The sequence below is a fragment of the Ovis aries genome, chromosome 10, assembly GCF_016772045.2.
Source record: "Ovis aries strain OAR_USU_Benz2616 breed Rambouillet chromosome 10, ARS-UI_Ramb_v3.0, whole genome shotgun sequence".
Lineage (NCBI taxonomy): Eukaryota > Metazoa > Chordata > Mammalia > Artiodactyla > Bovidae > Ovis > Ovis aries.
The window spans coordinates 25,034,252-25,062,143 of NC_056063.1; the positions used below are offsets into that span (position 1 = coordinate 25,034,252).

A 27,892-nucleotide genomic window follows, 5' to 3' on the forward strand; every position below is an offset into this window, starting at 1 on the left:
ATTCTTTACCATTGAGCCACCAGGGAAGCCCACTTAGGTGTGTAGTATGAGATAAATTTGTTTAACCCAATAATCTTCCCATGCAGTAGATTCTACTATAGTTCTATTCCAGGAAGGATTATAAAGTCAATTTATGGAAGAATGAATTTCAAATCTTGTGAACCTCCCCGTAGATTTGAAGTCATAGAGATTCTGGAATATTAGTAGGTTTTAATACAACTTTAAATATCAGATATGATAGTGCATGAAAAGGAATTCATATTTCTGCTTTCTTTCAAAATGCTCACAGTTGTTGAATATGTGAATGCTTGTATTATTATGAGTGAAGAAGTTTATAGTTTTCACTACGAGAATAACTGATTCCAAGAAAATAAAGCTCAGTAATATCAATTAGGGGATTCCCAGGTGTCTCTAGCTGTAAAGAACCGACCTACCAATGCAGGAGACATAAGAGACATGGGTTCAATCCCTGGGTCAGGAAGATCCCTTGGAAGAGGGCATAGGAACCCACTCCAGCTTTCTTGCTTGGAGAATCTCATGGACAGAGGAGTCTGACGGACTGCAATCCATAGGGTCGCAGAGTCAGACACGATGGAAGTAACTTAGCACACACACACACAATATCAATTAATGGTATGTAAACTTGCCCTTGGTTGGTTTTGAGAAGGTAGATCTTGTTTTAAAAAATAATCTCTCAAGAGATAGTTTCATATTTTCCTCTTGTTCTTAGAATAGAAGGAAATGTTATTTTTAAAACAGTACTTCCCTCTCCCCCGGCCCAACTGCCACTGTCAGAGAAAATTGATATGTTTATATGATTCAGCATTAAGTGGAAGAAAGGATCTGAAAGGCAGGCAGAATGCCAGGACTGCACAAAACTACAGCTGTCCTGCAGTGAGTGTGGCTGTTGAAAGGTGAGGAACCTCCATAGTTGGGCCTGGGCCGTGTATGAATATTTTCCAGCATTTTATGTTACCAGGAACTCTAGTTTCTTTTGAGGCTTCTACATACCAATGGCATGTTACTTTTCATCTCAAAATTAGAGTTTTAAGAAACTGTCTAATTTTGGACTTTGTTTATAAAATCCCTTGAAGGTAGTGATGAAGCAAATTATCATAACATTTTGAATAAGATTTTTCTTGTGATAAAATATACATAAAATTTACCATTCTAACCATTTCTAAGTATGCAGTTCAGTGGCGTTAAGTACTTCCACATTGTGCCGTCGCCACCACCCTCCATCTCCAGGACTTTGCCATCCTTCCAAATTGGAATTTGTTCAGCACTCTTCCCATTAAACAGAAACTCCCCTTTCCCCTTCCTCTCAGTCCTTGTAACTTCTGTGAGCTTGCCTATTTTATCTACCTGGTGTAAGTGGAATCACAGAATTTACTGTTTGTGCCTGGCTCATTTTATTAGCATAACGTCTGTAAGTTTCATTCATGTGGTTGTGCATGTCACAATTCCCTTCTTTTTAAAGGTCAAATAATATTCCATCACACACACACACACACACACACACACACACACACACACACACACACACACACACACACCACAGATTGTTTATCCATTCGTCTGTTGATAGACACTTAGGTTCTTTCCACCTTTTGAATACTGTTAATAATGCTGCTGTGAGCAATAGTTTGAGTACCAGTAAGTGTCTGAGTACCTGTTTTCAGTTCCTTGGTGTATGTACCTGGATTGCAATTACTGGGTCATATGGTAATTCTACATTTAATTTTGAGGAGCTGCCAAACTTCTCTGTAGCAGCTGAGCCATTTTCCATTCCCGTCAACAGTGCACAGAGTTTCTATTTTTTCCACATTCTTGCCAATGCCTGTTAGTTTCTGTTTTGGTGGTAATGTCTATCCTAAAGGGTATGAAGTGCTATCTCATTGCTTTTTAGATTTGAATTTCCTTAATGACGGATGATGTTGAACATCTTATCATGGTGCTCATTAATAGCGCCTTATTGGCCACTTCTATATTTTCTTTGGAGAAAGGTCTTTTTGAGTGCATTTCCCACTTTGAATTGAGTTGTTTGGTTTTTTATTGTTGCGTTCTTTATATATTCTGGATATGAATTCCTAATCAGTTATATGATTTTCATGGAATGTGATTTTTAATGGAAAGAGTCTAAAGAACTACATATATGTAACTTATTTGTGTATATACTTTTCATATTTAAAATTCTGTGGAGTTTCATAACATACAGTCATAGAAGTAACAGAAATCAGATATTTTTAAAATTGTTTGTTTCTAAAACCCACTAGTCTTAGATCTTAATTTTAAATGAACTGTAATTAGTATCTAGCAAGTGTGCGGGATAACGGTTTGAGGTGTGATTGACATTCAGTGACACAGCATTTGTCCTGCAAATGAAATTTGAAGGGCCATTTGGTCTTTGTAGCTCTAGAAATTTGGATCACTGAAGAAAAACTAGCTGCCACCCTCTAGAGTCTGTTTTTTACCCCCTCAGTGTTCTCAAAAGCTTTCAACTGAGGCGAGAGAGCTGTCAAGCAGGTGCATTAGAAATAAGAATTTCAAAAACTTGGTTCTACTTCTGCTTTTGACGTAATTATATGTTGACAATTATTTTAAACCAAGTTATTGAAAATCCAGCAACAACTCTTAATTGAACAATAAAGATTTTTAAAATATGTAAGACCTTTTGAACAGGATAGAGACAATCGTTTTAGTCTCACTTATATGGGGAATCAAGGGAAAAAAACAAAACAACCCCAAAACAAAAAGTCAAGCTCATAGATACAGAGAACAGACTGATGGTTGCCAGAAGTGGGGCGAGGGGCAAAATAGGTGAAGGAGGTCAAAAGGTGTAAGTTACAAAATAAATGTCATGGGATGTGATGTATCGCATGGTGACACATGATCATACTGTATTTTACTACATATTTGCAAGTTGCTAAGAGAGTTGAAGTTTTCATCGCATGAAAAAAATTACATGACTATATGGTGACTGGACTTACTGTGTTGATTATTTTGCAATATGGACAAATACAAAATCATTATATTGCACCCCCAAAACCAATATAATGTTATATGTCAGTTATACTTCAATTAGGAAAAAAAAGAATATTTTTGGAGGAATAGAGGAGAGAAAGGGGTAGGAATAAGTAGAATGATCAGGAGTCAATGTCAAGAAATGAAAGTGTAGGTCAGCATTTCTCGACCTTCTCTCTACTGCCTTTTGAGCTTGGATAATTCTTTGTTTATGGGGTGCTGTCCTCTGCTTATAGGATGTTTAGATCACCCTTGGCCCCTACCTACCTCCTGTCTGGTCTTGACAACCAAAAATGCCTCCAGATATTTCCAGAGGTCCTGTGGTGGCAAAATTCCCCCACCTCCTCCTTGAGAACTACTAGTCTAGGATAGTAAGAGCCTGAGTTGAGTTCTAACAGCAGGATGTGATAAAAAGAAGGAAACAAATGGAATTTTTAGTAAGCAAAATTTCCGGTAATTAATATTTATTAAGCAGCTACTATTTCCCAGGCACCAGCACTAGGTGACACAGTCGTTTAACACAAAGAATAATAAAGTGTGTATTCAATGCAGATTTTATGCAAGGGATTGGACCTACAAAGAGCAAGAAGATAGTTGCTCTCCTTAAAAGACTTCTTTAATAGAGACAGATGAACAAATACATTACAATCCCAAGTGAAAATACTAATGTGTACAAGCAACTGAGAAGAGAATTCTTTCAGGGAAGTCACGTGGGCTGAATTTAAGGGATGAACAGCAGTATTGCCTCCTAGAGTGGGTTTTGCAAATGAGGCAGTGAATTGCCTGTGGTCTTTTAGTTGCTAAGTTGAAGACCAAGTGGACGCAAAGCGCTCTCCAGACTGTTACCTCTGTCCAGGGAATAAAGCTCCCAGAACATAATTAAACCTGGGATGACTGCCCAGGGCAATTGTACACTTTCTCTGAGGCTTTGAATAGAGCAATTAGCACCTGGCAAATCCCAGAGCTGTGCCATTTTAGCGACAGTTTATATACTTCACATATTGTTTTAAATCATTATCAGATAAAGAGGTGTGTATCTCACTCCCTTCATAAATCAGACACACTGTCAAATTATATCAACAACACCTTGTTGATTTTGAAAAAGTTAAATAAGAGGCATGTTCGCATCCTCTGGTTAATAGATTCTTTATTACCTGGTAGGTGTGTTGTCTTGGAACCTGGAAACAGATGGGGCTGTATGGCTTAATTTTTTAGAATGACAGTATGTTGCTTCATCTCATAGCAGCAGTATTTGCTGTTAGGTAGGAAAGATGCAATTATTCAGTGGCAATTTACATAATATATATTCAACAGTTGTGGTGGCTTTTCATACTTCCTTAATTATTTACATTTAAAAAATTTTACACAGTGAAAGGGAGCAATGAGCATCAAAGAAAATTGCCAAAGCATTTATCTTAAACTGCACTGCATATTCCAGCTCTGCTTTTTCTTCACTGGCTTCTGTCCCATTAGTCACAATAGTGTTCAGACTTGCTGATGTCACTGCCCACTTATTTAATTTAACTAAATGTGATAAATGTGTTTACGAAAGATTTTGTTCGGAATTTTTTTTTAAAGGTCAGTATGGTCCTTTTGCATTGCGGTGTATGTTTTCTGATATGATTGTAAAATTACATTAACTTATCAAAAATAATTATTTATGTACACTAAAAGCTATGGAGACAGCTGAGATAAGATGCAAAAGCTCTTTTTCCTCTCAGTTCAGAGAGAGCAATTCATGGTTATTCTACTTCATCTTATCTGATGTTTTGTGTTTGAAAAATATAAAATGTTAATGTGATAGTAACAAGATGATTTTTAGCTTCGGGACACTTGAGTTACTAAAGACTGACACACACACCACCATGGCTGCAGCTCCTTGCGACCCCGGCATATGGTTTAGAAAGGGTTCCTTGCCACTGGATCCCAAGCTTCAACCACCCACCTTCCTGCCGTTTCAAGTCTGACAGGACTTGTTCAACCATATTTTCTTCCTCTCTCCTCCTCTTCTCCTTGCACCCGCACCATTTTCTCTGAGCTGTGGATCACTCTGTCTTCTCAAGACCCCAGTCATCCATTTAGCACATATTATGCGCCTGCTATGGGCTTCCCTGGTGGCTCAGGGGCAAAGAATCTGCCTGCAATGAGGAAAACATGGGTTCGATTCCTGGGTGGGGAAGATCCCCTGGAGAAGGGCATAGCAACCCACTCCAGTATCCTTGCATGGAGAATCCCTGGACAAAGGAGCCCTGGTGGGCTATAGTCCATGGGGTAGCAAGGAGTCAGATACAACTGAAGAGACTTAGCAGAAGCATCTAGCGCCTGCTACATGCTAAGCCCTATTCTAGGAGCAGGGGTACAGTTGTGAACAAAATGGATAAAAATCCACATCCTAATATAGCCTGTGTCATGGTGGGAGAAAAGAGACAATAAACAACAAAAATCAATAATATACAAAACAATCTTGAAAGAGGACAACAAAGTTGGAGGACTCACACTTCAGTTTCAAACTTATTACAAAGCTGCAGAAATCAAAATAGTATGGCATTAGCATAAGGATAGTTCAGTTCAGTCGCTCAGTCGTGTCGGACTCTTTGCGACCCCATGAATCGCAGCACGCCAGGCCTCCCTGTCCATCACCAACTCCCAGAGTTCATTCAGACTCACGTCCATCGAGTCCGTGATGTCATCCAGCCATCTCATCCTCTGTCGTCCCCTTCTTCTGCTCCCAATCCCTCCCAGCATCAGAGTCTTTTCCAATGAGTCAGCTCTTCGTATGAGGTGGCCAAAGTACAATGGAATAGAAATTGAAAGCCCTGAAATAAAACCGACCATCTGTGGACGTGTGGCTGGCTGAGTTTTTGACAACGGTGTTAACAGACCACTCCATGGGGAAAGAATAATCTCTTCAACAAATGGTGCCGAGATAACTGGGTATATGCATGCATAAGAATGAAGTTAGACTCCTGTCCCACACTACACAGAATTAACTGAAAACGATCAATGATCCAAATTACACAGAATTAACTGAAAGTGATCAAAGACCTAAATTAAAAAGCTAACACCACAAAACCCTTAGGAGAAAAATGTAGGGGTAAATAATTGTGACCTTGAATTTGGCAACAAGTTCTTAGATAGGACACCAGAAGCACAAGTAACAAAAGAAAAAGTAAATGAAGCGGATGTCATCAAAATAAAACAAACTTCTGTGCAGCAAAGAGCATTATCATGAAAGTAAGAAGACAATATGCAGAAGGGGAGAGATATTTGCATATGGTTTAGATATACAGATATACCGATATCTGTATATCCAGGTTATATAAAGAATTCCTACAGTGCTACACAAAAAGACTCACAGTGCAGTTTTAAAGTGGGAGAAGGCCTTGAGCAAGCTTTTCCCCAAAGAAAATATATAGATGGCCATCAAGCATGTGAAAAGATGCTCAGCATCATTAGTTGCTAGGGAAATGCCAGTCAAACCACAGTGAGACAACACTTCACGTCCTCTCATTCTTTAAGTTGATGCCAGTTTTCGAGCGGATAAACATGAATATATTTTAGATTTCCTACACTGTGGTAGATTCTTTTGAATGGGAGGTTGAACCTAAGCAGGAAAAGGCTTTGTTGTAATATGGAATACTGTATGCAGCACTTTAAAAGAATGAAGTAGATTTACATAATGCTCACCTAGAAAATGGGCTTCCCTGGTGGTTCAAAGGTAAAGAATCCACCTGCCAGTGCAGGAGACGTGGCTTCGATCCCTGGGTTGGGAATATCCCCTGGAGAGGGTGGTGGCAACCCACTCCAGTATTCTTGTCTGGGAAATTCCACGGACAGAGGAGACCAGCAGGCTGCAGTCCATGGGGTCGCAGAGTCAAACATGCCTTAGTGACTAAACAAGAACAGCAACGTAGAAAATACCTGCAAGTTACAGAATGATTAAATGTTTTTAAAATTAAAACGAATACTGTATTTTTTGGTGAGGATTTGTCTATATATGCACATGCAGAGGAAAATATTAAAAAATAAGCCCACAGGGGTAATAGTAGTTATACCAGGAAGGGCATGAGGATTTGGAAATTGTAGTTGATGACCAAATGAAATTTAACCTTGTCCGTGTTTTAACTTTTGTAAGAATAATACCTTAATGAGGAACTTATATAATTAGAGTTGTAAAGTGCCTTGACTTGTTTATGTATGACTAGAAATAAAATGCCTCTGGGTTTATTTTGCTTTCGTTTTAGCAATTACTCTAAAAATGTTGACAACCAGCTGTAAAAATCTGTACAGGGAGTGCTCAAAATCTGTTTTTTTTTCCTCTTTTATTTCAAACTATGGAACAGGAAAGTATTGTAAGTGAAATAAACATGCAACTTAGAATTAAAATTGAAAGCTTAGTATTACTCTGACTACCACAAAACTTTAAAAACAAAATATTTACCAACATGAAAATGCTTACAATATTTCATTCATTGAAATAGGCAAAATATAAGACATATCTGTGAACTAATCCTATTTTAAAATATGTTTATTTAGAACAAAGATTTTTAAATTCTTAAAAATGTTTGCAAGTGATCAGCATTTCTCTGTGAATGAGCAAGGGTTTAGGGGGTTTTCTTTTTAGGAAATTTTTTGTGTGTGTTTTTTTTAGGTTGTTGTTTGTTTTTCTTTTTCTTTTTCATGAACATAAAATGTTTTTAAAATCAAAATGCCCTCTCTATCTTAATTAAAATCAAAAGAAAGGAAGAAAGAAGAAAGGAGGAGACACAGGGCAGGGCAAGGCAGAGCAGATGGGAAATTCTTTTGCTGGTCCGCTGCCTCAAGGATGAGTGTCATGAATCTTGTGTTTTCACTGCTTTGATGTTTAAAATACAATTTGACAGCATGTGTGTATCTCCATGATATTTAATTTTGTTCATTTGTTTTTCAACTTTATAAAAGTGATTTAACCCTCTGTGTAGTCTTTTAGGATCTAATTTGTTTTTCCATTTAACATGGAAGAGTAATCTTTGTCAATATAGTTAGTATATTTTTATGACTATATGATATTTCACTGTGAGATTATTCCATTGTTTATCTGTTCGTTCCCTAGCTGATGGATGCATTGTTTACAGATTTGTGCTATTTTGAATAGTGCTACTATAAGTATTATAGTGTATGCAATAGTGTCACTTAGGACGTGCGTGCTGCGTGCGTGCTAAATCGCTTCAGTCGTTTCCAGTTCTTTGCAACCCCACGGATTGTAGCTCGCCAGCCTCCCCTGTCCATGGGATTCTCCAGGCAAGAATACTGGAGTGGGTTGCCATGCCCTCCTCCAGGGGATCTTCCTGACTCAGGGATCGAACCTGCATCTCATGTCTCCTGCATTGCAAGCAGATTCTTTACCACTAGCAGCACCTGGAAAGCCCATTACTTGGTGTGGTGCCTTCCAAATGGTTTTCACTATAACTCAATAGGAAATACACACAGATAGCTGTCTCTCTCTTCTTTCTCTCTGTGTATCTGTGTACCTAACTATCACTTCAAACTTCTAGATATAATATTTTTCCCTACTCTGAGCAATGGTTCTGATAAAAAAATCCAGTATATTTTTTTAGAATCCTGATAGAAATCCAGTGAACTGATTTTATTAACCATTTCTATGTGAGGTTTGAAAACTAGTCTAGGACATATACCAGGATGTGGAGTTGCTAGGTCTAAAGATATGCAACTTTCAGTTTCAAAGATGATAGCAAATTGTTCCCAAAGTGCTGATCAACCTATTCCTATCAATTTTTGTTAATCACATTTCTTTTTTAACTTTTTATTTTGTATTAGGGTACAGCCAGTTAACGTGTTAATCACATTCTTATCAACACTTGGTATTTCAAATAAAATTAGGTTTTCAACAAGAAGTCTATTAACTTAATGAACAAGTGAGAACATGTTAATAATTTTGACTTATGTTCTAATCTTATGACTACAAATTTCTAGCCAAATAAAGTGCCAGAATTTCTAGAAGACTGGACTACACTGAGTTGTTCTGTATTCTTTTTGAGATCTTGCTTGGCAAATGCTTCACATATTCTTTGCTTGAAAGTACATCTTGCTTGTTACTCTGTTTGCTTTGCTGCTCAAGTATGCAAATAGTAATCTCTCTCAGTTGTGGCCTCAGTGCTTGATTATTTTAAGGTTAAGCATCCTTGAGATATTATCTGCTAAGTAACAGTTTAACTGAGAAAACAGATACGTTGTCCTTGATATAGTATGACACGCTTCATTTGAAAAAGACAAATTTTTATCAGTAGTTTTGATATCAGTTTAAAGCTGAGAGGCTCAGTTAAATAAAAGCAGGCTGTTTGATGAGAATAAAGCAGGCTGTTTGATGAGAATAAAGCAGGCTGTTTGATGAGAAGTTTTGGTTGATTATGTCAAAATGTGTCCTTTTGTAGAACCAACCTGACATCTAAGGCTTCTATTAGGAACCTAGTTTAGCTAGTTTGTGGGTCCTGCCATCACTTGTCAGGTTGAGAATCTCTTTCCTGCTGTTTTTACGCTTGCCAGGGGAGCGCCTCTTTTCGCTGGGGCAGTTCCCCTTGGCTCCTGCTGTGTTTCATGACTCCTTGGCACATAAAAATCTACTTGTTAGTCTAGATTCAGTGACTGAATCTACAAATGGAGAATTTTTGCTCTGCACTGTGATTGACTTCATTATTCACAGCTATCCTCTTGGTTAATGGCCCATCACCTGTCATCTTGTAAGGCACCTTCCTTATGTCTGTCTGGCCTAGGTGACCCCAACAGGAGGTAAACTTCCCTCCAGTTTAATCTTTCAAGTCAGCGGTACAGTTAAGCCTAATCACCCAATAATGCCATGTTGTATATATTTCAGTGATACTGTCATTATCGTTGACAGAATCTTTCCCAACCCTGCCTTGCACCTTCTCATTCTTCTGGGTGTGAGTTTTTCTAGCTTGAAAATGAACAGAGCTCGTTACAATGGGTGAGCTCACTTTGACTCCAGCACAGATTCCATTTTTTGTTTTGTTTTTAGTTTCTGGAATTCTTCCTCAATGGCGAGGATCCAAGCTGTAAATTTAAAGACGCCCTTGCTTGCAAGGTGGGGCAGTAGCAGTTTACAGACACCCGATGGAGTGGAAGGAGTAGAGAAATTGACAGCGCAGAAACGTTAGGGCTCCAAGTGGTGGTGTTTCCTCGGTTACATCATCTCTACCTTATCAGAGGTTCCACCTGGAGGAAAGTATAACAGGTTGGAGCAGTTCAAGTTCACGCCTCACAGTCCATCCACAGGTCTTGGGATAGGGAAACTGCCCCGGGGTGCCAGTTACAGATGGTGGGTCTCCCTGGCCCTGGTTCACTGAAGCAAATTGATTACTTCTGGGCTGACCCAGAGTTTTAGACTCTCTATGATAAAATCACTCTTTTGCCACCTATGTTTAAAATAAAAATAAAGCAAAACCTTCCCATAAACCATTTGGCAAAGCCAAAAATATCCCCTTCTCCTCCTTGTATTTTTAAGACTCTAAATATTTTGAAATAGTTTAATGGGATGGTTTCCTGACGTAGATTCTTATAATTCCTTAGGTAATGAAGACTTTAAATCTGGGAAGCTGTTATATGGTTTTAGCACAGCACAGCACCCATCACACAGTAGAGACTCAATAAAGATGCATTGACTGATTGAAAGAATGAATGAAAATGTGTACAAACTACCTACCATTCATAAAATAAATAAATCACATGGATATAATATACAGCACAGGGAATGTAGTCACTGGTAATTATAACAATTTTGTATAGTGTATAATCTGTAAAAATATTGGATCATTATTGCACACCTGAAACTAATATAGTATCGTAAGTCACCTGTACCTCATAGGAAGGAAGGAAGGAAGAGAGAAAGAAAATGTTGAGAATTATTTCAGGATGGCTTCACAGCATATATTTTAGAGGGCTTTTTGGAAATAATCCCCACTTCTAGCAATGCACCTAAGCACAAGGGAGGGTAGTAAGTTGCTTTTGGTCGTACAGGGCAAAGGACCATTTATTCGGTGATTTGTGATTTGCGTTTCTCAGAGGAACAGAGTGGGAAGAGGAAAAGGGGAAGGTGACTTGTGTGTTTACCGTAATTACAGGCTGGAGTTTTGGAAATGAACTTAAAAGTCTTTTTTCGATTAAGCTCCTTGCGCATTACTTCTGTGTTGACATATGCAACCTTCTGAATGAAAAATAGGGAAAGTTTTGGAAAACCATGTTTCTGTGCTGTGCGCAGAGTGGCTGTCATGCATTGTTCCTGCTGTTTCACCACACCACATTCCCTATATTTGGACCAAACTGCTTTTATTGAGAAACGATAAAAGAAAGAGAGAGGGAGGGAGGGAGAAAAAGAGGATGCATGTGTTGGATTTCTATTCCTAAACACTCATCAGGGTTAAAAAATGAACGCTATCCGGGGTGTCCTGGAATGACTTTATAACAATGAGAAGGTAGAAATATTTACCTTACCTACAAAAACAATTTCAAAACATCTATTTAGAAAAAGGGAAATATCTGTTTTCTGAATTTGAACTAAGCTATTCTACATGGATATCATCTGATAGTTAGAATAACAGAATTTTCTGAAGGACACACTGGGAACATTTTTAAAAAGTGGTTTATTGACTGCATCAGTAAAATAATACCATATTGCTTACCCCAAAAGCTGGCACAGTTGTAAAATTCTTAAAGTTTTAAAGATGTTTGGTGTTTCGATGGGCGAAATGTTTAGAAGATAAAGCGTCCCCAAAGCTAATTTGATTTGTTCCGCAGTTTGCTAACAATGGTGTTCTTTAGTGCCTAACCAAAGTGTTTTGATGATGAGATGGCCAGAGTACATTTTTAAAGTTAGACTTGTATTTTAAAAGTAGCAATGTAATGTGAGATCTCTTAATTTTACGAAGGTGTCTAGATTGTTACTATCAGATACACTTACAAAAGTAAAGTTTAACAGTTGATTGAAGGAACTGCAACACAGACAACTTGATAAGTATTTATTGACTGAAAGGATATTTTTCCTGAAAAAGCTGTATATGAATCAGATTTTTGTCCATTGCATCATAATTTTACATTTACTATGATTCATTTTGTAAGAAAAGGAATCTCCCAAATTTATATTTGCATCAAACCCAAATTTTCATAGATCAGAATTGCTTGGAGTAAGGGCTCCTTTAAGACGCCTTATGTTGTGTAAGGTCTTGTTTATTCTTTTTGAGGTTGCCAAGGTACAGAAAGCTTGACTTTTTTTTAAGGGCAATAGTTATTCACCAGTTTATAAACAGTTAAGTAAAAATAGATTTCTAAGGGTCTTCAATTTGTAAGTAATAAATCATCCACGTTGAAATAGTTGACCTGGATTCTGTTTTACTTAAGAATGTGGAATGTTTTATAAACACACCAAGAGTTACAAATATAGAAGAGAGGAAATAAAGAATTGCACTCTCAGTAATATGCAATATACATTTGTGCCTATATGAAATTTTAGTCAAAGCATTCTAATACATACAGTAAAGCATGTTAGAATTGGGTCTAAATTAAGACTAGTCTCTGAGTAACACAAAGTCTACTTTGTTGCAACCCTGTTTGGTCCTGTGAGTTGTTGTTGTTCAATCACTCAGTCTGTCCAACTCTTGGTTCTCCATGGACTACAGCACGCCAGGCTTCCCTGTCCTTAACTATCTCCTGGAGTTTGCTCAAACTCATGTCCCTTAAGTCGATGATGTCATCCAGCCATCTCATCCTCTGTTGTCCCCTTCTCCTCTTGCCCTCAATGTTTCCCAGCTTCAGGGTCTTTCCCAATGAGCTGGTTCTTTGCATCTTGTGGTCAAAGTATTGGAGCTTCATTTTCAGCATTAAGTGTTGATTTTCTTTAGTATTAACTGGTTTGGTCTCCTTTCTGTCCAAGGGACTTGAGAGTCTTCTCCAGCACTACAGTTTGAAAGCATCAGTTCTTCAGGGCTCAGCCTTCTTTATAGTCCAACTCTTGCATCCATACGGGACTACTGGAAAAACCATAGCTTTCAACTGACTTCACCTGAAGTTGCAAGCCTTCAATTGACCAGAGTTCCGAAATAATTACGAGACAGATTCTGCTAGTGTAATAGTTGTCTGGGTGAGGAGACAGTTTCCTGGTGCTTCATACTCTGCCATCTTCTTAGAATCCTCTTCCTCCAGTCTTTTTAAAGACTGTCCCCCAGGCCTCCGCCACCAGCACCTAATTCAGTTTGAACAGTCAGCTATTCTCTTTAGCTTCTTCAGCTTTTTCCCCTTCTCTCTCATACTTTGTCCTTCTCTTTCTTCTAGTTCAGTGGGTCTTTTTTTTTTTTTTAAGAAAATCTTTTGGTGGTCACAAGTTCTTTTAAGAATTTGAAGAAAATTACCTGTGGATTGTCCGCCTAGAAAAATCCGTATATCTCCCAGTAAGAGCCGATAGTTGAGACCCATTGTTGTTATTGTCTAGTCACTCAGTCATGTCTGATTCTATCGAGACCCCATGGACTGTAGCCTACCAGGCTTTCCCATTCATCAAACTTAGGCGAAAATACTGGAGTGGGTTGCTATTTTCTTCTCCAGGGGATCTTCCTGACCCAGGGATTGAACCTGTATCTCCTGCATTGGTAGGTGGATTGTTTACCACTGCGCCAACTGGCGGCTCCTCAGAGGTCCATTATTGTTATTGTTTAGTCGCTAAGTCATGTCTGACTCTTTCCAACCCCGTGGACTGTAGCCCATCAGGCTCCCCTGTCCATGGGATTTCCCTGGCAACAATACTGGAGTGGGTTGCCATTGCCTTTTCCAGGGGATCTTCCCAACCTAGAGATCAAACCCTTATCTCCTGCATTGGCAGCCAGATTCTTTACTGCTGAGCCGCCAGGGAAGGCCTTCAGAGGTGCCCTGAAATCCCACCATGGGAGCCCTTGTTATAACGATGCATGTCTGTCAACTTGACACTCTGGGCAGGAGGGATCCTACCCGTGGCTCAGGATGCTCACTAAGGGACTGGTGAATGGAAACTTCCCTCTCACAGATTTGTAGGAAGTCTCTGAAAATGGTTAGAAAAACCTCTTTCCCAGAGTGTGAAATCATGACACCGTTTCCATGTTTATCCACCAATTGGCATGTTTATCCAATGACATGAAACTGGTATGTGTATGAGGTAGTTACTTACACCTTACAAGACAAACTTGTGACTGCCATTCATTTGGAACATGTAGGGATGACAGGCTAGTTTAAGTGAGGACCGATCTGAATACATCTGTGTATTTGTGTATGTGTGTGTTTTAAGTCTGGTTTCTCTTCAATAATACGACATGATATATATGTTCCGATAGTAATAATAACAGCCAACTATTTTCTAGATAGGTGTTCTTTGGGGTCTCTTTTTACCCTTTCAAAGCCATATTGATTACTGATATACGAAAAAGTGATATAGAAGTAGTCAAGAAAACAGTCTGTTCCTTCAAGGGGGTTAAATGTTCTTTTGGAAAGTGTGTTCAGATTCTAAATTTCTATAGTAAACTGTTTTTTGGAGGGGATACCAAGGTGTACTTCATGCTGGCTATGGATTACAGAGTCAGAATTGACAAGGTTGCTCACTCTGTGATGACCTGGATGGGTAGGATGGTGGGGATGGGAGGGAGGTCCAAGAGAGAGGGGATATATGCATATATTTAGCTGACTCACTTCATTGTACAGCAGAAATGAACACAAGAATTGTAAAGCAATTATACCTCAATTTTTAGAAAATAAAAAGAGGCTTCTTCAAAACCCCTAAAAATTGATGAGGTTGAGAAATTAAAAAACAAAACAAATAATGAAGTTACAGTGTTCTGTCCTGGATGTTTCTGGAGTGGCCCATGCAGCGTGGACACAGGAGTGTACAGCCTGGTTGGTGATGTAAACTTTTCTTGTCTGGGTTAACCAAGAGGCAGTGCACTTGAGGGACTGTTCAGTGGTTCCATATGCTCCAGAGCAGACCACCAAGGAATTCACCTTAAGTGGTAATTTTTGATTTTTATTTTCTTCAGGATTGAATTCACCAGTTGGATCTTCCAGTGAGACCAAGTAAAGTAGAAATAAGACTGAGTAACTGGTAACAGAAGTTCAGTTTAAACCAACAACTTAGAGTCTCATTTCTCTCACACTGTTATCCAGCCAAATTAGATCTGGGTGTAGAATAATGTACAGGTAAATCATGGTGGGTGCACATGGTTAGTTCTGCTTTCTTTCCCCCCACCCTGCCTTTTTTAATTGGAGGAAAATTGCTTTTCAATGTTGTGTTGATTTCTGCTGTACAGCAACAGAGTCAGCCATGTGAAAATGTTAGTTGCTCATTCATGCCTGGCTCTTTGTGACCCTTTGGACTTCACGCCAGGCTCCTCTGTCCATTGGGATTCTCCAGGCAAGAATACTGGAGTGGGTTGCCCTTCCCTTCTCCAGAGGGTCTCCCCGACCTAGGAATTGAAAGCCTGCACTGCAGGCTAATTCTTTACCGTCTTAGCCACCACGGAAACCTGTTTCCTCCCTCTTAAGCCTTCCTCTCCTTCCCTGACTCCACCCCTCTGTGTCATCTCAGAGCACCAGACTGGGCTGCCTGTGTTACACAGCAGCTTCTCACCAGCTGTCTGTTTCACACATGGGTAGTGTATCTATATTGATGCTACTTTCTCCACTCATCCCATTCTCTCCTTCCCCCACTGTGTCCACAGGTCTGTTTTCTACATCTGTGTCTCTCTATTCCTTCCCTGCAAATAGGTTCATCAATACCGTTTTTCTAGATTTTGTATGTATGTGTTAATTAATATATGACATTTGTTTTTCTCTTTCTGACTTACTTCACTCTGTATAACAGGCTCTAGGTTCACCCACCTCACTAGAGCTGACTCAGACTGATTCTTTTTTATGGCTGAGTAATATTCCATTACTCATTATTCCACACACCGCATCTTTTTTATCCTTTTATCTGTGGATATACATCTAGGTTACTTCCATGTCCTGGCTACCGAAAAGAGTAAGCAGTGAACATTGCAGGCACATGTGTCTCTTAGAATTGTGGCTTTCTCAGAGTGTGTTCCCAGTAGTGGATTTTCTGGGTCGTATGGTAGATATATTCCTAGTTTTTTTGAAGAAATCTGCACTCTGTTCTCCATAATGGCTGTATCTGTTTACATTCCCACCGACAGCATAGGAGATTTAGTTCCCTTTCCTCCACATCCTCTCCAGCCTTTGTAGATTTTATGATGACGTCCATTCTGACTGGTGTGAGGTGATACCTCATTGTAGTTTTGATTTGCATTCCTCTAATAATTAGTGATGTTGAGCATTTTTTCCTGTGTTTATTGGCTATCCATAGTGCTGTTTCCTTTTAAGTGGTTCTGTTTATTTGAAAAACTTGGAAATGAGAAGTTGTTTGGCTCACTTAGTTCGGGTTTATTGTAAAACTCAGTTGCCAGAAAAAGAGCGTCCAGTACTGGTTTGTGCTGTGAGTGCCTGAAGTGGACCATGAGTGAACCGGAGAAGGCATGGCCCTGCTGCTTTTTCCCTTCCACCCACAGAAGGAAAGCTCTGATGGTCAACAGATGGCGTTTGTGGATGTCTGGCTTCGTGAACGCCTGGATGCAGGCGCCAAAAATGGTGGTAGACCCAATCACACCACGCCTGTGTTTTCACTCTTATTCCCTGGGGCTGATAAAAATAATGCTGGGAAGAAACAGAAAGCTGGAGAGAAAAGTGGGCACTGTGCTATAATTGGTAGATGACATTTGTCATAAAAAGGATCGGTTTGACAGCCATGGAGAGAAGCTGTTTTGCCCCGGTCCGATGTGATATGTCTTCATGGGTGAAAAGCTTTTCTTTCAGACTCCCCAGTGGTAGCAGCGTAGCACCAACAGCTGAGAGAAAAGTAACTGTTTCCCCTTTTCACTCATCCTTACGCTCCCCTGAAACAGAATTTGAACAAATATTTAAAGGTGCAAAATACTATTTGAAATGAACATGGTAGTAATATCTTGGCATAATGGCTGCAAAATACTTCATTGCTTGGCAGAAGAGAGGGGTAGAGGCAAGTGGCCCATTAGCATCGAGGAAGGCTTGTTTCACTCAGTAAAAGCAAGTGCAGTGGACAAAGAAGTATATGCTTCATGCTATTGGAAATGTGTTGTGGAAATGTGGTGTTTCCATTCCTTTAGCACAAACAAATCGTTTGGTTTCACTTTAAAGTGGGAGAAAAACAGTCCATGTGGGGGATTATATGCGGTTGTTGTGTAATCCCTTGTGACACCACATGGGATCGTGGACCCAGTGCCCAGACAGACCCTCCCCATGAGGCTGGGCCCTTCTTGATCCACAGATGAGGAAATGAGGGGCCCCGGAGAGAACACAAGACTCGTTCAAGATCACACAGTCAGGCTATGGCAGCGTTACAGCTTCCTTACAGAAGTGAGAGTTTAACCACGAAAAGCTTATTAGGAAGTTGTCCTCACCTGCCTAGCTAGGTTATCTTTTAACTGTGACTTAAAGCCTTCCTGGTGCAGCTCAGAGACCATCTTTGGAACCTTCCAGAACCCCCTGAGTTGGGCCAAGGGTTCCTCTTCCTACATCACTTATTGCCTCTCTCTGTAGCTCTTGTTTTATTTTGTAGAAGTCATCTGGTTATTTTTGTATATCATTGCTGCGCGTACATTCATCTTCACAGTTTATTCCTTTTCATTCTTCTTTGTACTTTATAGGAATGGAGTATGGACAAGCTTTAGTAACGCCCCCCCCCATTTGCGTGACAGTTTTTTAATGGCTCCCCGGGATGCTGTGTGTTAATTACTAAAATTATTATGAGTCTCACCAGTCATATTTTCAGGAGGTTAGAGCTTGCTCTAGGTTAGAGCATATAGTCTTTGCAAACCTAAATTATCTGACAGTAGAAAGCTGTTTTGAGTCAGATTGACACTCCTGGACAGACTTGGGCAGGGTGGGGGTGGCCTGCACGGTGGATGTCAGTGATGACCAGCTGGAGATAAGTGAGGCCCCTTTGTTCTGCTAGTGGCGACAGTATTATAGGAATGAGAATGGGATAACCTTCAGGAACCCTAAACTGCACCCCTGGACAAATCGGAACTATTAACATTTACAGGAACCTGAAGCCTTAGTGTTACTGAGAGCCCAAGTTCGATATGTTTTTTTGCACTTAGTTTTCCTATTAAAAATATATACATCAAACAAGTGTAGAGCATCATATTTTGAACATCTGTGGACCCACCAGTCAGCTTTATTAGACCTTAACTTTTCTTAAACAGAACCTAAATTTATGTATTTTCAATTTACTTTGTGTTTTTGTTAAAAATTTTTAAAGTTTGATTCACAATGTTGTGTTAGTTTCAGGTATATAGCAGAGGGATTCAGTTATACATATATGTGTATATGTATCGGAGAAGGAAATGGCAACCCACTCCAGTGTTCTTGCCTGGAGAATCCCAGGGACGGGGGAGCCTGGTGGGCTGCCGTCTATGGGGTCGCACAGAGTTGGACACGACTGAAGCGACTTAGCAGCAGCAGCAGCAGTGTGTGTGTGTGTGTGTGTGTGTGTGTGTGTGTGTATGTACACATATGGGCTTCCCCAGTGGCTCAGCAGTAAAGAATCCGCCTGCCAGTTCAGGAGACGAAGGTTCGATCCCTATGTCTGGAAGATCTCCTGGAGAAGGAAATGGCAGCCCACTCCGATGTTCTTGCCTGGGAAATCCCATGGCCGGAAGAGCCTGGCAGGCTACGATCCGTGGGGTCACAAAGTCAGACCCAGCTTAGTGACTAAACAACAACTATTTTTATATATTCTTTTCCAGATTCTTTTCCGTTACAGTTTTTTGCAAGATATTAAGTTTAATTCCTTAACTATAACCTTTTGGTATTTTGTATTCTTTTCCTTTCCTATCCAGAGGTCACTATTATGAATTTGGCGTTTGTTACTCAGAGATTCTAAAGTTGACTCTTTGGAGCCTACCCCCTAAGGCAAGGGCTCTGTGTGATGGAACAGGAGCCGTGTCTTGTGGCAATAAAACCATAGTTTTGGAGTCATGGTGAGACTCATAAAGATTTGAAATGTGGCAGTGAAATCAGACTGCAGAGCCAGGGTTCCCAGACCCTAGATTCTTGACTAGTTGGAATTTCCCCAGGGGACGAGGAGGGACGGTGGACCCCAAAAGTCACTCATCAGGGTGAAGCTCAAACAGACATGGCTTAAGGAAGTGTATCATTTAGGAGTAATGCTTTTCAAACATTTTTATACTGTAACCCACAACAACAAACAAATTTTGCAGAGTGACCCTCAGTACTTGCGCGTGCGTGCACACACACACGCGCACACACACACGCACATAGAACACATACCTCTGGATGAAGCTTTTACGTGAAATAATACCTGTTCTTTCTTTCTTAGCTGCACTGCAATAGGGTCTGTTGTTTTTTTTTTTTTTTTAACAAAAGCAATTTGTTCCAATAAATTGATTTCCCAGGCCATTAGTAGACTGGAGCAGTTAAAACAATAGCAGCAAACCTGGGTTTGCAGAACTGTGATTTGTTTCCTGGAGCAAAAGTTTTTCTAAAGGGTCTTTTAGTTTAACTCTACTGAACATCTTTATTAGCAGCTGTTTTCTACTGATGGCCTAAGCTTCAAGAGTTATGCCACGATTTACTAATAAAAAATTCGATGTAAAACTAAGCAGAATTCAGAGCTGTTTTGAGGGTCAGGTTATTTTGTGTCATGTTGCTTTTCCTCCTCAGAGCCCTTCATCCTCTTCAACGATTGCTTTAAGGCAGCCTGTCTCAATTAAGTAAACAGAGCTCGAACACAGTGACTTAACTATACTTTATAAATTCATGATTGTTAAGCCACAAAATCAACCTTTCCAAATAAAACTGAGTGTAAGTCAAACTGCCAGGAGAGAAAGAACAGCTACGGAGTCTTTAACTCTCCTTTCCCCCTAGTTGACCCCCTCTCTGTATCCAGGGCTAACTGAAGTCTACATAAGGAATAAAGCGATGTACATGCTGCTTCATGTTTACTGAATGTCACCCATTTTTGTGTAATCAGAATGCCATCCTCCTCACAGAGTTTTGTTATTATTGTTTAGTTGCTAAGTCATGCCCTACTCTTTTGAGACCCCGTGGACTGTAGCCCACCAGGCTCCTCTGTCCATGGGATTTCCCAGGCAAGAACACTGGAGCGGGTTGCCACTTTCTTCTCCGGGGATCTTCCTGACCCAGGGATTGAGCCCGGGTCTCCTGCGCTGGCAGGCAGGTCCTTTACCGTCTGAGCCACCAATAACCCCTCTTCACAGAGCTGCCTGATGGTCATCGTAAGAGCAGGCGTTGTGACAGCAGCTCTGTCCAAGGACGTGTCTGTAATTGAACCCAGAAAGGTGCAACTCCAGGGAGGCAGAGGGGAAAATTACGTCTCATGCGTATTAAACACGCAGTTGTTGGAGATGATGAACTAGATTGAGTCCAAGATGCTAAAATGAGTCAGCTTTCTCCAAAATCCTACCAGCAACCACTTTACAAGGGAAACAAGGGAGCTGGTTTCTAAAATCTGGAAGAAGCAGAGGGTTTTGTTTAAGCCAGCTATTTTTTCACAGAAGAGGAAATGCAGAGCTACCTCAGGAAATTTAAATGGGACTGTTGAATAACTGGAGAGGAATGTCTCCTTGGGATGAGACGGCAAAGAAAAGTTCAGCTGATTTTGAGGGAGAATAACAAAAGTGACAGTGTGCGTGTTGTGTGTATGACTGTGTGTAACTTCTAGAACGTTCTGGTCTTATGACCCCTTTCTACTTTTAAGAATTATAGAGAACTCCAAAGAATCTTTGTTGATGTGGCTCATTTTTTTTTTGGTACCATTTTAGGAATTAAGACTGAAAAGCTTAGAACATTTACTGACTTATTAAAGACAATGACAAACTCATTATATATTATTAATAACATAAACATTTTTATTTTTTAAAAATCAGTTTTTACCCCCCCAATAATGAAAAGTAGTTATTATTTTGTATTTTTGAAAGTCTCCTTAATGCCTGGTTGACTATGACACTTGCATTCTCATAACTGCTCCTGCGAACAATCCGTTGTGATCTGTTGTTTGGGTTGAAGTATATGGGGGAAGGTTTAGTGCGCCCAGATGTGTTAGTTGGAAAAGAGAGGCTCTCACAGTCCCCCGAAGGGGACTGTCTGACTTCCAGGGGTCCTTGGGTCACATTTTGAGAACCACTATCCTATAACGTAGTTTGGAAGCATAAACGAGCGGTGAGATTACTGTGTTAATCCCTCCATTGTGTCCAACTCTTTGCGACCCTGTAGACTGTAGTCCGCCAGGCTCCTCTAGCCATGGATTAGAATTGGAAGAGAGGAGCTCGTTCAGAGGTGTTGCAGCGATCAAGGGGAGAGGTCAGGTGGGGCACGGCTTAGATGTTTGCAGAAATGGAGAGAAAGCTCCCAAACTTGAAAGACGTTTTGAAGGCAGAGTTACCTAGACTTGGAATAGGGCATAAAACAGAAGAAAGAGTCAAGATGACTAATAAGAGTTTTCTTTTTTTTTTTTTTTTTGGTGTCTGCCTTTATTATTTTTAATTAATTAATTTCTGGCTGTCCTGGGTCTTTGTTGCTGCACACGGGCTTTCTTAATCGCATCAAGCCCAAGCTACTCTGCTTGTGGCATGCAGGCTCCCTCATTGCGAAGGCGTCTCTTGTCGTGGAGCGTGGTTCTAGGGCACTCGGGCTTCAGTAGTTGCAGTTCGCAGGCTCTGTAGCTGTGGCTCTCGGGCTGTCGTGTGGGTTCAGCAGCTGTGGTGCGTGATTTGCCCTGTGGCTGATTTGCCCTGTGGCATGTGGGATCTACCCAGGGCAGGGATTGAACCCATTTCTCCTTCATTGACAGGTGGATTCTTAATCACCGGACCACCAGGGAAATCCTAAGTATTTTCAAGTATAGAACATCTGAAAAATATTTTCTCTCTTACACCCAACCTTTACCCTTTTCTGAAAATTGTCCCAATGAGGTTCACTGAAGTCTTATTTTTTTTTCCTCCCCCCAGAGTTGTCCTGCCCACCCCAGGGCTTTGGAGAAAGTCAACTGCTTCCCAGCTTTCACTAGTCACAGTCACTTCCAGAAGAAAGGGAAGACCTATGACGTCCCTGGGGACTTGGGACCTATGACCTCCCAAGGAGCGTCCCTGCTCACTTCACTCGGGCCCTGCAGGCAGTGAAGGGCTGTGGGTCCAGCTCCTGTGTGCACCGGACGCCTGCAGTTCCCCCCTCCTATGCACTCCAGCACCCCCATCAGCTCCCTCTTCTCCTTCACCAGCCCGGCAGTGAAGAGACTGCTCGGCTGGAAGCAAGGAGATGAAGAGGAAAAGTGGGCAGAGAAAGCGGTGGACTCTTTAGTGAAGAAGTTAAAGAAGAAGAAAGGAGCCATGGATGAGCTGGAGAGGGCGCTCAGCTGCCCAGGGCAGCCCAGCAAGTGCGTGACCATTCCCCGCTCCCTGGACGGGCGGCTGCAAGTGTCCCACCGCAAGGGGCTGCCCCATGTCATCTACTGCCGGGTGTGGCGCTGGCCGGACCTGCAGTCTCACCACGAGCTGAAGCCGCTGGAGTGCTGCGAGTTCCCATTCGGCTCCAAGCAGAAAGAGGTGTGCATCAACCCCTACCACTACCGCCGCGTGGAGACGCCAGGTGGGTTTCCTTCATGGTTTAACTGTGACAGGTAAGAGGGCGCCTCCCGGTTAGTGGAGAGCCATGGGCCGCTGTCAGGAGAAGGAACCCCCTACCACCACTGCAAGAGAGACAGGAAGAGGGAGGTTGTTTGGAGAGGCCGATCCAAAATTTTGTAGTCAGAATAACTTAGACAGAAGATCTTTCATTTCAGTATAGATGTAAGCTTTGTGTGATTTTGGAAAATGCCATTTTATTTTGATGTATTTTCGAGTCATCGTCCAGTTCTTGAAAGGTCTAAATATGGCCTTGACGTGATCAACTGTTTTTTTTAAAAAAATCTTTCTCCCCAATTCCTCCCCTTGAACTCAGCTGTACTGAACTAAACCAGCCGCACTCTCCCCACGCTAAAGTAAGCAGAGATGTCCTCTAAACTAAGCAGATGATGGAAGAGTTGCTGGAAACCCTTCCAAGACTGAAAATAATGGCAGGGAGGGGAGATTGGCAGCTCTTCTTAAATATGACTTTAAATATAGGAAAGTATTAATCCTAAAACGTTTCAGGCACGCACGTGTGTGTAAGTCCGGTGTTCATCTTTGTTCCTTCACACTGGTGTAACAGTTTGACTGCTTTTCTCTTTGAGTGGAGTGGAGTGTTCTGCAGCTACAGGGATGAAGTTTTTGAGGGAGCTTCCTCTCCCCATTCCTGGAGGGGCCGGCTCATGCGCTCTGAGAAGCAGCCCATGGCCATCAGGAGGCGGTTCTGTCTAGGAACGCCGGTGGTGGGGGAGTCCAGCAGACGCCTGGCTCCCTCCCAGATTCAGTTAACCTTGTAGCCATCCCTGTTAAGTCCTGCCCAGCCTAGAGCAGTCTTAGTGAGGTGACCTTTCAGGCCCCTAAATCTTGCCATCATGCTGTTAAACTGATGTCAAGGATGTTACCTGCCTGAGGGTGGACGCTTCTCACAGTCATGTCACTCAGGATACAGGATGGGACCATGATGAAAAAGGCCCACCTTCCTGGTGAATCCAATGTTTCCCCTACATCATATACCTCTTTGCTTTCTTCTCTTTCTTGCTTCTCTCTGGGCTTTCTCCATCTACTTTAAAAACATGTCATTAAGGAGTTTATGACAGAAAAGACTTGATTCTTTTTGGTTTCTAAGATTTGAGTTATAGTAAGCATTCAGAATAATACATCCCATGAAAAATGTTCATCAGGAAATCATTTTTCTCTTCCTCAGTAATGTAGTTATTAGATGTGTTTGTAAGATGTATCAGGCGTTCCTTTTGAACACTCGAAACCCTGATTTTAAAGGATTATTTGATGTTTTCATTTTTCATATTATGTGAGGTTTTTCAGGAATAATAGTATGAATGTTTTTACATATGGCAGGTTTCATATCTTGGTATTTTAGGTTTGAGTTTCCAAGATGAAAGATGGCTAAATATGGTATTAATTTTAAGGTGATGTTTAAGCTTTTTTTATTCCTAACTTTGATTTTTTAAATAAAAAGACAAATCTTATATCTAGCTTTCTGGCCAGGCTTAAAGTCAATATTTTGAGAACAATGAAAGATGCTAATGTTCAGCAAATGTGCTGGGTCCCTAATTACCATAAAACAACTGAAGTTTTGCCTTTGAAATCTCTCATCTTTTGACCACCCATGCTTGGAACCTTGAAGTCTGCATTCTAGATTTTTTTTTTCCTTCTCACAACCTACTAAAATAATCTATTTTCGTGCTTTTCAAACTATCTGCAGTGAAGCACCAGTTTTTAAAAAGCTTCCAATCTGTCAAATATCAATATTTTTACAATACAAATAAATTACTGGGCAGATGAAATTTTTAAAAGGCTTAAAAATGCAAGCTTGATTTTAAAAAATACAACCTCAATATTTTTTCTTACTGTTCATTTCAACAGATATAAAATTACTCTGTCAAGTGGCTATTAAGTTTCTAAACACAGACTTTCAGTTTGAATACTTGTATTTGGATGGACTGGCACCCAACAGCTGGTAAAGTCTCACTAGTCCTCAGACCTCACTCTGTGTGGCTTGTGTCTGGTAGAAGCCTTGCAAAAATGTTTCCAGGGCTCATAACGATTTTTCTTCATGCAGCCGGAGGTGGTTTTAGTATAATTTCTCCTCTGTTGTAAATTCCCACACTTTATCAAAACCACATGACCTTTGAAAAAGATACAAAAGCTTTTTTCAGCTTTGCTCTGCAGTCCCTTATAGACAGTTAACTCCTTCCATTATCTGCCCCCAGGTCATGCTTAGATAGTGTGGTATTTAAAAGGTAGCATCATGTTGAGGAGCTTGCCAGGTGGTTCAGTGGTAAAGAATCCACCTGCTAGTGGAGGAGATGCCAGAGACTCAGGTTCAATCCCTGGGTTGAGAAGAGCCTCTGGAGGAGGAAATGGCGACCCACTCCAGTATTCTCGCCTGGGATATCCCATGGACAGAGGAGGCTGGCAGGCTACAGTCCATGGAGTCACAAAGAATCAGATGCGACTGAGCACACGTTGAGACCAATGTCTGTAAGCTCACTAGGTCTTATTTGCAAGCAGCAGTTGTCACACAGAAATAGAACTGAGTGATTAAGAATAGCTATTGCTCTAGAGTGAATATCTGTGTCCCCCCAAATTCATATATTGAGAACCTCACGCCCAAGATGATATCCTTTAGATGGCTAGATCATGAAGCCAGACCCCCATGAGTGGGATTAGTGTCCTTATAAACGGGTCCCCAGAGAGAACCTTTGTCCCTTCCTGTATGAGGACTCAATGAGAAGGCAGCCTACAGCCCAGAAGGGGGCTCTGCCCGGAAGCTGACCAGGCTGCATCCCCTTCTTGGACTCTCCAGCCTCTGGAACTGTGAGAAAGAGATTTCTGTTGTTTATAAGCTTCCCAGTCTATGGTCTATACGTTCTAGTAGTCCACAGGGGCTAAGACAGCTGTACTTTGAGTGAAAGTATTTACAAATATGATCAGTGCAATCCTAAGGTTAACGGATCTTGTCAGGCTGAATTATAACTCTGATGATACTATCAGTTTTCCTTACAAATCTCCACTGCCTTTAGTTTACTCAGATGATAGAAATACATTATCAAGATGTTTGTCTCAATAAAGACAAATTCATCTTCTCTTTTGGTGCCTCAGATCTGCAAGCCATGGAGGAATGAAGGTCTCTGCATTCAGATATGAGGAATTCTGTTTATCAATGTTAAGGATACCCTATAGGTATATTAGAACTGAAGTCACAGAGAGTATTCAAATTCTTCATCCAGAAAAGAAAAGTGAGTGTTTATTTGATCATTGTTAACACTGTGCTCAAGAAGCATCACTGAAAAATAAGCCATATGTCATTTAGTATGTCAGCCCCTCACTTTCAGAGTCTTCATGAGGCAAGACATCTTTCTATTCCTCTGTATTCATGGAATACATAAAAGGAGATTGAATGGCTTATCGTCTGTGTCATTTTTGCATCATGATATTGAGGACTGTTCTATAATGTCATAAGGCAATATATGCAAATACTGGCTTTTAAAGGAGGAAGAAATCACTGTTTCCCTGCCACCCTCATTTGTAGTGGTTTAACTCCGAGAAGGCAATGACACCCCACTCCAGTACTCTTGCCTGGAAAATCCCATGGATGGAGGAGCCTGGTAGGCTGCAGTCCATGGGGTCGCTAAGAGTCGGACACGACTGAGCGACTTCACTTTCACTTTTCACTTTCATGCATTGGAGAAGGAAATGGCAACCCACTCCAGTGTTCTTGCCTGGAGAATCCCAGGGACAGGGGAGCCTGATGGGCTGCCGTCTATGGGATCGCACAGAGTCAGACACGACTGAAGCGACTTAGCAGCAGCTTAAAACTGTTCATCTGCCTCTTGGAGTTTATATTCTACCTGTAAAACTGAAAATAATTGCTTGTTAAGAAGAGATAACTGTATGATAGTGGGTAAATGGTGGAATTTGTGATGGGTATTATTGTTACCATACTGTTCTTATTGTCTAAGAACAGTTATTATCTTATTGTCTGTTTACTCCAAAATTTTACTTTTTATGAAAGTTTTTATAGATACTTGCAGGTGATGAGAAATCCATAGAGTGATTTGAAACAAGTGCTACCTCAGCTATCTCCAGGAACAATTTCTTTTAATCATTCTTGCTTGGTTCTACTGCTAGCTCTCTCCATTATTACTAAAAAAAAAAAAAAAGATAATTCTAAATAATATGCTTATGTATCTATTTCCAAATTTATCACTTTTAGCTAATTTCATTGATTCTAACATAAAAGGTGAAGATTTAGTTAATTTATATCACCTTTATCCTTTCTTCCTTTTCTCAATCTATATTTTGGTTTATATTATATTATTATTTACGTTAATATAATATTGTTATTTTTTGCTATTAATTTCCAGTGTGGGATTTGGGGGTACAAATTATTTCCCTTTGGAAGATTATTAGTCCATTGCCTTTTAAAAAATTATTTATTTTATTTTTTCGTTGACCCAGATCTTCGTTGCGGTGCAAGGCTTCTTATTGCGGAGGCTTCTCTTGTTGCAGAGCATAGGTTCTAGAGCTGGGGCTTCAGTAGCTTTGGCACCTGGGCTTAGTTGTTCCACATCATGTGGGATCTAGTTGCTGGCTCAAGGATCGAGCCCCTGTCCCCTGCATCGGCAGGCAGAGTGTTAACCACTGGACACCGGAGAAGTCCAGTGTGTTGCCTTTTGCGGTCCAGCATCGATGACGGGAAGTCATAAATTGGTTTCTTGTGTCCTTGTGGTGACTTTGAGGTGATCTGCTGGGAGCTTTTGTCCTTAGATGTCTGAAATTCAAGATGGTATGACTATGATGGATCTTTTTTTCCCTCGTTGGCCTGTATACTCTGTGGCTGTTTTCAATCTGATGACACAGACCCTTCTTCAGGCTCCGAGACATTTTCCCCTGTTGTTTCTTTGATCACTTCCTCTGTCTGTTTCCCCTGCTTCTCCTTCTGCAACTTAAGTTGGTCCCAGCTCACCCCTCAACAACACTCCATGGAATAACTTCTTTCTGCCAAGCCTGGGAACACTTCAGAAGCCGGTGGGCACTAGGGATGTCTGGACAATACTTGCTCTTGAGAATTGCATCTGTCC

At 40.7% G+C, this 27,892-nt stretch overlaps 1 protein-coding gene across 1 annotated transcript in view; it reads left to right on the forward strand.

Moving 5' to 3' along the window:
* Positions 1 to 27,892, forward strand: part of SMAD9 (SMAD family member 9) — a 62,881-nt gene that overhangs the window by 14,376 nt on the left and 20,613 nt on the right. The window contains exon 2 of the mRNA XM_027973606.2: positions 22,134 to 22,770. Within this exon, the coding sequence (XP_027829407.1) occupies positions 22,359 to 22,770 (412 nt within the window). The 5' untranslated portion in view covers positions 22,134 to 22,358. The remainder of the gene's footprint in view (positions 1 to 22,133; positions 22,771 to 27,892) is intronic.